This window comes from Hippoglossus stenolepis, chromosome 1, assembly GCF_022539355.2.
Source record: "Hippoglossus stenolepis isolate QCI-W04-F060 chromosome 1, HSTE1.2, whole genome shotgun sequence".
Taxonomy (NCBI): domain Eukaryota; kingdom Metazoa; phylum Chordata; class Actinopteri; order Pleuronectiformes; family Pleuronectidae; genus Hippoglossus; species Hippoglossus stenolepis.
This window is the reverse complement of record NC_061483.1, coordinates 24,659,334-24,671,658: the sequence shown is the minus strand read 5'-3', so window position 1 is coordinate 24,671,658 and position 12,325 is coordinate 24,659,334. Positions and strand designations below refer to the sequence as shown.

The 12,325-nt window shown below is 41.2% G+C and overlaps 1 protein-coding gene across 1 annotated transcript in view; it reads left to right on the top strand.

The window, feature by feature from the left end:
* LOC118111732 (thrombospondin type-1 domain-containing protein 4) overlaps positions 1-12,325 on the top strand; it is a 45,826-nt gene that overhangs the window by 7,879 nt on the left and 25,622 nt on the right. Inside the window, exon 7 of the mRNA XM_035160509.2 lies at positions 510-646. Within this exon, the coding sequence (XP_035016400.2) occupies positions 510-646 (137 nt within the window). The remainder of the gene's footprint in view (positions 1-509; positions 647-12,325) is intronic.

Sequence of the window (12,325 nt, the reverse complement as noted above, 5' to 3'; positions counted from 1 at the left end):
TGAGAGTTAAAGTTGGTGCCTCTCTGTCTGGCTCATCTGCCTCATCACCCTCAACGTAGACACTACAATGCACTGTTGGTTGGCCCTTTATCTATAACCTGACTTTGGGTACTGTTTAAAGAGAGAAGGGAGTATCTGTGTAACTAAACAGGCACTATTCTCCTGTACAGATATAATATACGAGCAATATATGAGCAATATATGAGCAGATCCAAGTTAAAATCTGGTCTCATTAATAATGTATCAATAATATCCAATCTTCAAAATTGCAAACCTGAGCCTCACAACAGTTTGAGATCAATAGTGGAATTGATCTCCAAATGCAAATGCCGAGGGATGCAATCTACTGAGTTTCATTGTAGTTATTAGTTTTTGTTGTTCATCATGTTTTTGTTAATTTTGTTTTGCAGTTTCGTTGCCCTCTATGTTTTGTCACTGTGTGCTATGAAACTAATATGTTGTCAAAACGTCTCTGGATACCTAAACCAATATCAACAATCTCCTCTCAGTTCCTGGGGATCAACACTGTGAACTCAACTGTCGGGCCATAGGGTTCAGGTTCTACGTGCAGCAGTCAGACAGGGTGGTTGATGGGACGCCATGTGGACAGAATGATACCTCTCTGTGTGTGGCGGGAAAGTGTACGGTAGGTCTTTTATAATTTCATACTCTTTACTCTTTAAGCTATTAACTTTTTTTCATGTTGGGATTTGATCCAGCAACCTCTCAGTGACAAGGCAGTCATGTTACTTCCTTCCATGGTGTTTGTAGAGACGTTTACCTGAAAATAATGCAGGCATGTGTTTTGCAGAAAAATTCAGCCTTAGCTTTCTCAGGCTTCTGTTTTTATCAGTTGTCATGTTGTCGTAGCTCTGCAACCTTCACATTTCAATATCTTCGAAACAAAGTACAAATAAAATAAAGACATGGATGATGGATGGAGACTTAACTGTCAAACTCATTAGTGGATTACTGCTTCCACCCAAATGTGCATTGTGAATGAGCAGGTTATTTTAGTAAACACTTTTTTGGATTTTGGATATTCCATGGTGCAACATTATCATATGAATCATATTTGACAATGAGTCATTTTTCTGGTATATGTTATCTGATATACAGTATATATCTCTATGTCTTATAATCAACTAACCCAACCAAACCCAACCTATACTTTAACAATAACCCAGTCTGAAGGTTTAATCCCAGCCCAGACTCATGTCTCATTTAACTCAAACATCACAGTCACTTCATTATATAAGGTGTGTAGGAGCCGGACAGTTCAACTCTGTAGTGTGACTGTTTTGCACATGTCAGGCAGCAAGTCTGACGCAGTGATGGTTGTGAGCAGCAGAGGGCACTACAGCATAAGACAGCTCCGTGAAAAGCATGGAGGAGTGAAGTGAAGGTCAGGGTGAAGCTCTCACTTCCCCCTTGGGCCAAAGCTGCAGATCTGGGATCTCAATGTAGCACATAGTTGCACTTGTGACCCCATATTTAATGCACACCATGAAAACACACCTGTGAGCACAGAGCTGGAGAGACATGAGTCGCTGTGTGGGTCTGCTTATGGCTGGCTATGTATTCAGCGTTCTGGATTCATGACTAAATTCCTTTCAGCAGAGAAATATGTTGAAGAAAGGAGGTCGTTTCCAGTTGCTCGTGCTGACCTTGCTGTGTTAACCCCATGTATTTCCCATGCGCTGTAATCCAGCAGAAATCTTTGCAACATCAAGATTTAATCAAAACAGAAAACCCTCTGATCTCTCATTTTGGCCTTGATCAGAGTCTCACTGTGATCACAGTCAACACAATGACCCTCCATCTGGGTAGGTTGAATTATTACCAATAATGTAAACTTAACCATGATTTATGGGTCTGAATCAAGTAATAACACACAAAAAAGTACTACTTTGCTGGATGATTATTTTAGGTTTCAAACTCATCATCAGCTTTTCAGAAAAGGGAGTTTTTTTCCCCATCTATATCCCCACTGAGATTTTCTCAGCTGGTTCAGCCATTTGAACTGGAGATCACCCAATAAGAAAGCCAAGAGATAATATAAAAACATCTGGATAATTTAATTAAAATCAGAGCTGCTCTCAACAGTGAAATTAAACATGATTGTTTGGTAGTTGACCCGACAGACTCTGCACTCCCCTCCAAGGGTAACAGGGTAACACGACTCAGCAGATACATACAATGACATATGGAATAAACATAAATGCACAGGAGAGGTGATTGTATGTATTTTGATTTAAAAAGAGACCAAAAGGGGGGAGGCTGGTAAAGAGAGTAAGTAACCCATCTATTCAGTAGCAGCAGAAGGAGCATGGAGCATGAAGGAATCACGGGGAAGAATAAGTGTCATTCACTCATCTTCGGTCCACTGTGCCTGACGTAACGTGATACTTTTCAAAATACTATAACATCAAACAAAACTTTGGAATTTTAATGTTTTCTAAATTCAAAATACCAATCAGTGACATTTGATTTTCATATACCATCTTTTCAAGAGGTTTAGCATAGTGTGCACATGTCATGACTGTGGATGACACAAAGACTGTGTATAAAGATGGACGACGCATCCCCACTTCCCGGATATGTACACTGCTATCTTGCACAATTTGACCGAGAGTGTGAGGGGATAGAGCCGAGTTACACACGTTCTCGCAGATACACAAGCTTGACCAATCACAAGTGAGTGTCAGCTATCAAGTGTGATGTTTCATCACATTTTTATGGCATCAAATTACTAATTAAAACCAGAAATTAGCACCTGAACATACATCAGTGTAATAAGAACTACCTAAAATGACAAAGACCATCTTTGAGAATACTTATTAGACATGTCCAATTAATTAACATGGATGAGGCAGGACCTATGTCCTGTACTGCAACCAGCCACCAGGTGACGATTAAGATGCTCACTTTTGGGGAGCTGTCAATTATTTCCATCTTTATATACAGTGTTTGGAATGACATTGTCGGTATGTTGGTTCACCATTTCGGTTCTGACTAAAGTATAGGATGCCATAAAAATGCCATGCAAAGCTGTGACATTTGCTCAAGATATCCAAGGTCTCTGGATAATTGCTACGAATTTGGTGATGACATAATTTTTTCTCGAGTGCCACCAGCAGTTTAAAATACCAATTTGTCCGATGTTTTGATTTATAAACATGACTGTAAGAGTGATATTTCCCTTACCCTCAGCTGCACTCTGTCTTTAGTAAGTAACACATGTTAGCATGCTGATGGAAGCATTGATCTCAAAGCACTGCTGTAGAAATATCACTGAGCCATTAGCATGACCGTGTACTCTACAGTTTAAAATACAGATGACAACTGACATCCTATTATTGAATCTTGTAATATCATTTAATAGCTGATTGGAAACCAAAGCACAGCTCTGCACCACAGTTACACCCTCTCAGATGAGTAACTGACAGCGAGACTGATGCAATTTGTCTGGAATATATTTTACATGAACAGGTTTGATTTCATTTTAGACCCCTTTGTGAATCTCATTACAATTTGACATGTTGTTGCATCATTCAGCTGTACACACTTATCTAACAGCTGAGTAATATAATAACCTTCAGGCCTTAGTTTTTTTGGGGGCTGCAGCAGCAGCAGTAAGGAGCCATGTGGGATAAGTGACTAGTTTTGATGTGGTCTTGACAGCCTCCAGCTCTGCCCAGAGGCCAACAGGAGTCTGCACAATCCATTGTGTGTTTGAAAATGTGTGTGTGTGTGTGTGTGTGTGTGTGTGTGTGTGTGTGTGTGTGTGTGTGTGTGTGTGTGTGTGTGTGTGTGTGTGTGTGTGTGTGTGTGTGTGTGTGTGTGCACAAATAACAATATGAATAGTACTTGGGATATAGTAAGATATTGCTCCAGATGAGAAGATGATTTTAGAGCTGATTAGTGTGGATGTGTGGGATGACACCCCTTCAGTAGAAAACTACATGCTTGTTGGTATCCACTGAGTTTAGGCTGAATCCTGCCTTCCTACCAAAGACGGTAAAATATTTATGGATGACCACCGGCCACCGGCCACCCACACATTTTCCCAGTGCTGTTGATGGTTAATCTGACTCTGACTTCTGGTCAGTGTGTTGGTGTAGGAGAGAGAGAGAGGAGGAGTGAGGCAAAGAGCGCTCTCTTCTGGTTGTTTAAGATGCCATTCGGTTTCAACCTTTAAAAATAAACTGCAGATTTAGTTAGCAGCATTTAATATAGGATGCTCACCTGCACGCGCACATTTTCTCTCTGCACATGCAGCACTCTCTCTCAAAGGGGATGGTGGGGTGGCAGAGAGTGGATGGCAAAATTGACAGTTTATTAAACGGATAGTTTACTATGAAAATTCACTCATCATCTACTCACTACTATGTCAATGGAGGGGTGGGTGAAGTGTTTCATTCCACAAAACACTTAAAAGCTTTTTACCCCTAAAACTCCAAGTGTTTTGTGAACTCAAACACTTCACCCACCCCTCCAGTGTCATAGTGGTGAGTAGATAATGGGTGAATTTTAATTTTTCGGTGAACTATCCCTTTAAGAGGGTTTGTGTTTTTGTTATTTTGATGCTCTGGATCTTAACAGTTCAACTTTCTTTGAGTCTGTCTGTCACATTTATTACAAAAGAATTAGGGTTTATTTTCCTAAAACTATTATGGGGATTATTTTCAAAAAATAACCCCCAATAAACACAATAAACTAAGCATCATTCTAGTAAAGTCAATTTGAAATGAAAGACTTGTGCACTACATGGTTGAGTAGTTGTCTCACACACAGCTGCTGTGAACTGGTGAACTGTCCCTAAGGCACAGAGAGGTGTTACTGATATACTCCAACCTGGAGCTGTGCCAATAGCTGAAATGCATCTGATTCAGATCAGATCAAAGCAAACAATTATTTCAAACTAATTATACAATGGAAGCATCCCGCAGCACTGTCAGGGCTGTGGACATTCTTCACAGTTTTTCTTCCAAGCTCACTAGTAAAAACTCTGGATAATATCCGAATGAGCCCATGTGAGAATATAGCAGGAGATTATGCAGAGAATTTAAAGCGAGAGAGTGTGTTGATGACATCTCTAAAACCCGATGGATGCAAAACTGAAAAATCGAAACAAAAAGGACACAAATATCTCGGGATGAAGAAGAAGAACCACACATGTAGAAGACGCTGATGAAGATTTCAGCTTGCAAAGACAAGATTCAATAGCTATTGGTGATAAGGGTCGATGCTGGTGTCGATGTTTATACACCATGTCCTGCCTCCTGCATGCTCTACGCAGACACCACCCCTCACCTGAACGCTCGTCATATTCTCCTGCTGTTGTGAATGTGTCTGACTCCTGCGCCTTTCTTCATCGAATGTCCAGACCCAGTTGTCCATACATTTTCCCAAGATCATTTCTGAAAAAGGCTATATTGTATGCACTATATGCAAATCAATACCCAATATGATACTGAACATTTTGAGTTTTAAAGTGTCATTAAATCAAAAAAGTTTTTAATGTCCTTGTTTTGTCAAGGTTTTGTACTGCAGAACCAGACTGTTGCCTCTGCTTTCTGCCAAATTACTTTATACAACGTCAACCACTAGTGCTGTGTGTCTGGCTGCTCTGGTATGTTCTATAGCATTGTTTATTTTCAACTTCTGCCCCTGTCGGACAATGGTAGAGTTGTCAAGTCAGAAGTCAGACAGAGTCAGGAGCTTGACCTCACTCACCTTTTGTGAGTTATTAAACCTTAAGTTATATTTTTGGCTTTTGTTTTAGTCCCCCTGCGTTTTTTCTCTGGCAGTGAACAGATTTTTACACACTTAATCATCATAATGAAAAATGAAATATAAACATTTTGACTGTACCTTTGTGTTAGAGAGAAATGTGACTTAAATATCCTGTTATTTTAACTTTCCATAGAAACCAAACCATTGAGGCCATGTGATCGCTGCGGTGACACATCGCTGTTGATTTTAAGGAAACACTGTAATGACCACATGGCGTGCAGTTTGTGTGGTTCCTGAAACCTCTCTCTGACACCTTTTATGCAGCAGGTTGAATAACAACCTAGCTATGTCCATTCGACCTTTGGCTCCTGGTGCCTCTGCAGGCGGCCTCCATCTCACATTTCTGAATCTGACGCTGGGCCACCATCATATTGGCCTGTAACAGAGACTTGTGACTATCTTGTTTTACAACCTGAAACTAATGAGACAAATGAAGGTCTTTCAAGGTTCATACCCAGTAATTTGCAGTGTGGTTTTTGGACAGGACTCTCAGTGCATGGATCGTTGGCTTCCATAAATTCTCTGTGATATTGGAGCCTAAGTACTTGTACTGAACGCTTTAGGTTAGATGATGTAGTAGTTTGAACAGAGCACAACACGCTTAGAGGTCTATAGCCTAGTAGAGTGCAGCGGGCCACCTTTTTCTGACTGAACCTGTCCAAAGCAGAGAGAAAAGGAACCAAGCCCAATCTGATCCCGACAGGATTTACAGGTTTATTTGTGCCTGAAAATGATGCGACCAGTTAATGTAAGCTGCACTGACTTTGTTTCACTGAGTGTGTCCTTAATAGGCATGGCTACTTCTTGTTTTCCGTGATCAGCCCAGCCAATGTGATCAGCCCTAACCCAAATACTTCAAAAATGTTGTCTGAACCTGGCTCGCCTCGTCAGGACCTGTCGGGACCTTACGTTCAGGTCGGGTCATAATAATAATGATAATAATGATAATAATAATAACTTTGAAACTGCAGTTACAGGGAACATTAAAAAAAAACAAGAATACAAAAGATCAAAGACAAAGACAACAAATGATATGATACAACATGATTGAAAATGTCCACAATCAGTAGTCTGGACCATTTCCATCAAAATATAGTGTGACAACACGTGTAATGAGCCTAAAGCAATTCAAAGGTTCAGTAAAAGCACATGGCAGATTTCAAGGTAAATCTGTATTTATTTTTTTGTGCTTGTGCTCAGTTACACACTATCTACATCCTGACTGTAAGGGAGTGTAGGCAGCTGTCCACTTTGAAGGACACTCAGCTTTGTGTGTGCTGCTGGGTCTTTACCTCCCTTCATGATATGTCCTGTCTCAGGTGGCTCAGAGAAGAGACTTCAAACCTGCTCAGCAGCACTGCACTGTGGATTGGAAGGCTCAGCAGAGAGCTGATGAAATATATGGGTTTGGACCAACAAGAAAAGGAGAAAAAGATTTTTCTGAGGGTGAATTCAGTGGTGGATGTAAAATCAATTTTTTAAAAGAAAATAAAAGCAGGAAAAAATACCACACAGACAAAAAAACACTAAAACGATGACATTACTCTTTGAAAGTTTTTCTTAATGTGCTAAGAGAGGGTAATGATTGTAAGTTTAGGATGTTCTGCAGTTCAGGAAGAAAAACAAGTAAAAAGTACAAACAGCTATAAACCTGCACGTAAGTGAATGGAAAATGTATAAATGTAGACGTGCAAATAGGAAAAAGAATCCCAGTTTGGACAAATGTGCAAAACAGGAAACTTGCAAAGAAGATAAACAGTAATTTAACAGTAAATCAAGTGTAGGTGAACTGAATGAAGTGTAAAGTGGGTCAACAGTAAATTAACACTAGAGCCGGTGACAGTCTGCAGTAAGAGGAGTGTATGACAAGTGTATAAAATATCTAATCTGCTCCAAAAATAGATTGGTATACTGTATGATTCTATTCTGGTTCAAATAACTTATATATCATACATAATCATATATAATTATTTTTCAGTTGTTTTTATTTCCTTAAAGAAAACACTGTACATCATTTTAGTGATATTATAGGATTATCTCAAATACTTGTTATTGTTTGATCAGTTTCTTTGGCCTAACTTTTTGTCCTCGAAAAGTAAACCACTGCACATTTCTCAGGACTCGCATGTCAACATGAGCACATTGAAAAAGCCGGCGCTGGAACTCCCCCTGAATGCAGTCACTCATTTCGGATGAACAGTGAAAGAAAGATCCCTTTATGGTGGGAATTCCATTCAGCTGCCACTTCTCTCCCTTTATACCAAGGAAGTGCATTTGAGAAGGGTGTGTGTATTTTTAAAGGGCGATCACTGACCACACACTTCTCTGCTGGCCGTGGTGGGCCCAGCTGAGGGTAAAAAATCTATCATGCCTGGACTATTATAGACCCTGTGCTTGGTTTGCACTGCTGAGCACACTGAAGTCTGAGACGATGATGAAATAACATTGTGTACAGTTGTGAGCGATGAAGTATAAATCGCTTTGATTCGTGCGGATGATAAATGTGCCACATTTTACACAAGCCTGTAGAAACTCTTTTTATCAATATTAATGTGTGCTAATAAGCAGTGCAGCATTGACCTGACAGTTGTCAGCGCAACGTGTGATGTATTGTTGTCTCCTAATAAAGATGACAGATAGAATGAGGCTGCGTCTGACCCGGTGTCAAGGTCTCAGCCGCAGTCCTCCTCTCAGACTGGCATGTTTCCCAGCACCCCGAGCGTGGCCCCGGCACAAACTCATCAAACAGGCCACTCCTTCTTCTCCACTTCTCTGCTCCGACAGCTGCATCTGTTTTATTCATTCTCTCACTGTGGTGGACGGGCAGACTTGTTAAAAGGGGGATGAGTGCTCTGATATACAGCCTGGCTGGCACAGACTGGTGGAGGTGCCTCCATCCCATCTCTGTCACGACAAGCACCAGCTGTAGGCTCACAGGGTGTCTCCATCATCACCCACAGCACATGGTTATGGATTCATGTCAGCACGGCCTCTCGTTAGTAATTGGACTCAAATTAGCGCTAAATAAATTCAATAATGTAATCGTCTGATGCTATAAAAATGGGGGAAACCATGATGACAGCATGGTGACTTATGATTGGTCAAGCGCTTGTATCAGGGGGACATCCGGGATTGGGGATGGTTTGGCTTCATTTCTGGACAGTAGGAGGAAGTGGAGACACGTCATCCATCTTTATTTACAGTCTATGGGTTTAACTAGTTTGGCTATCCCCATTGGTCATGTGACCCTGATCTGTGGGGTTGTCACAGTCGGTCAGGAGTCTCCTGTGGCTCGAGGGATGTCAGTGGAGGTAGGTCAGCTGCTCCATCACTTTAAGACTGAAATAATGCAACAACTAGCCAATTGGATGGCTTGTCAGACATTTTGTAGAAACCTTCATTGTCTTCTCCTCAAACTTTTCATCTAGCGCCATCGAACAAATAGAAAGTTCAGTTTGTCCGATATCATTCTTTGTCTAATAAATACCTGAAAAAGGAATACTGTTCCCATGAGTGGCCACAGCTGTACTTCTCTTCTTCAGCAGCAAAAGCGTGCATGCTAACTTGCTGGACTGAGACATTGATTGATTGATTGATTGATTGACATCATACCTATTAAAAGTCAGTAGGTGTTAAGCATGTAGCATTTAACGCAAAGCACAGCTGTGTCTAAGTTCAGCCTCACAGAGCTGCTAGCCTGACTGTAGAGGCTTACTCTTGTTAAACCATGACTTCAAATATCTTAAAAGACTTTACTGCCAGGAATAGCCTCTTAGAGTGCCAGTATTACTTTGTCTGCATTGTAAAGAGAGAGTTGAAATGAGCTGAATATAGGTTTTGATGTAATGCTCAATTAATCCGTGGAACAGAGATACACTGTTTCTTCTAACCTTCCTCCAGGGAGTCAGAGTTCAGGTTCAGCTGTAGAGCAGCAGCAGCAGCTCTGGAACAGGGATGATACATTATCCTTCTTAGTGACACTTCTTAGGGCACTTGTTGCTGTCTTTTTGGATATGAGAACTCCAGGTTGGAGGGTAGTTTAGACACTGGGAGGTTGAGATGTGAAGAAGATGACAGATTGATGTCTTCGTTTTGGTCTAAACTTCCTGGATCTTGACGGGGTCCTCAGTCCCCCCTACTGGCTCTCACTGGCCCATGTCGGCCCTTACTGGCGCTGTGTGGCTGGTGCTGTGTTTCCATTACATTTGATTTATCTCTGGCGGCCCGTCACAATATCAACATTGTTGGCCACTTATTGATTTTTTATGTATTTATTTATTTTTTACAGTTTCACTTTTATGTCACTGTAGAGCTTTGTTTAGCACCTCTCTCTCTCTCTCTCCCTTTCAAACACACAAACACACACACACTGAAAACGTGCCCCATGGTGGGATCTCACTGGGTCACATTGGGCACCTGAAGCACTGGGAGGGTGGAAATAACCCTCACCAGCCTGACATGATAGAAAGTATTAATGTATTGCTTTGTCACAAAGTGGAGTCTAGCTCATTGTATGTATTTGATAATAAAGACACCCCTCGCTGTCATCTAATGCCACAAATAGAATCTAACTCTGTGCACTCTGGGAGGAATACTGAGGTTTAACTATGGTAGTCTTGTTTGCTCTGGGTTCCAGACACTTGCTCTACCCTGCCACACGTCGGCTGGCCTCTGCCACAGCTCATAAAGTCTTTCTTCAGGAGACAGGGGAGTGTCCAAACGTGTGAGTGGGGCCTCGTTCAAACCGCTGACCCATTTGATGTGTTTCCATCACATCGGTGGTTTTACTTTTCATATCCGGTATTTTATATTAGGTCTGTTAATTTCCCCTCAATAATAGTTGTTTTTTCCCCCCCTCAGTTCTGCCTTTTGTCACTCTTGAAATGATATTTTAAAGCATAGAAATAATGTTTGTATGAGCACATTTTTTAATACATTGTCTGGATTATGTCAGTGTGGTGCCACACAGGAACACAGGACCACAGGGAGAGCAGAAGTTGAGCCGGTGCTCGGCTCTGTGTTGAACTTCCATTTCCTGATCATATTCCCGTTGCTCAGCACAACAACAACTGGGCCAGAACCCTCAAATACTGATGTCAGCAGAAATAAAGAAAGTATTTGCACAATCAGACCTGTGTTGATTTTCCTTTTTGGTCTTTTGGAGTCAAAGGAGCACCAAAAATACGATGAAGGGAGATAAAACAAAGTGTAAGAGAGGAAATGAAACCCTGTGTGGAAGATTTTTTATGATTTATTGTTCTTTATTGCCATTTTGTTCTGTTTAATCTACTGAACCGCTCTTTTGTGATGTATGTTGCATCATCTCAGTGATGCACTTTGTAGTCCTGACATGATAACATGCATTTTTCTCCGAGTTTTGCAGACTCTTGATATCATTAACTGACTCATGATGGTGTGTTCAGTACGTGTGGAGACCAAGCAGGTGGACAGATCTGATAGATGGATACGTGGCCGATAAGCTGGACTGATGACAGTGTCTGGGGGACAGCTGATGCATATCGCGCTATAGGTGGCTGACACACAGCAGGTTGAGTGCAGTGAGCCCCAGGGTCCAGTCTTGGAGTCAGATTTATGGGGGTATACTACACAGATACGAGGTTGTATATTTAGCACTCCGCGGTCACACAGGTCTTCCTCAGACAGACGGCCGTTGACAGTGATTGGCTGCTATCTGGGTGGCTGTCAATTGAAGGGACAGTTGAGCACATTTTATGCCTCATCGGTTTGTTTGGAATGTCAGAGATCTGGAGCCGTTGATGTGTGGTCAGCACTCGCTGGGTGCCAGGAATTTAGGGTCGTTTGAGAGTAAGATAAAAGATGAAGAAGTGGGTGTGTGTGTGTGCTTGTAATTGTAGGTGTTTGAGAATGTGAGAATATACTATATTTGTGTGTTTGTGTGCTTGTAAATGTGTAAATCTATTACTAAGTGAGTGTATCTACACTGTAGGTTATCTGTTGCCTGAGGTCAACCCTCTGGTAAATGTGTCTCTTATCTGAAGGCGTCCAGCTGCACTGCACAGACATTAAACACAGAATCTGCTCCATTTGTTCCTCGTCTTGTCAGTCAGTCACAGTTTTGTGTTTCACAAAAGCCTCTTGTTAAGGTCAAGTCTGCTGAGTAACTAATGGGGCTTGGAGCCTTCACAGGCCACATTCTGTGACCTGCTATCAAGTCTCCCTCAGTGAAAAAATGCAGTTGTCACTATTCAGGCAGACTTGGTTTAAAACATGTAAGACAATAACATTTATTTTGGATTCATGTCTGTTCCAGGCTGAAATCATCAAGTTTCCAGTTTTAATCAGTTTCTAAATGTCCAGACAAAGTTCAATTATGTGTGAACATTATGAACGCGTCACTAGAAGTCCAGACATTTCCTATAACGCTAAAAAACAAAATATTGGTCAATTGTTCAATAATAGTCATTTGCCAATTCAGATACACATGCTTTCTTTGTCTTGGTTCTGTGTGCCATAATGATGAGGTGGCGATTTAAAGGGGCATTCC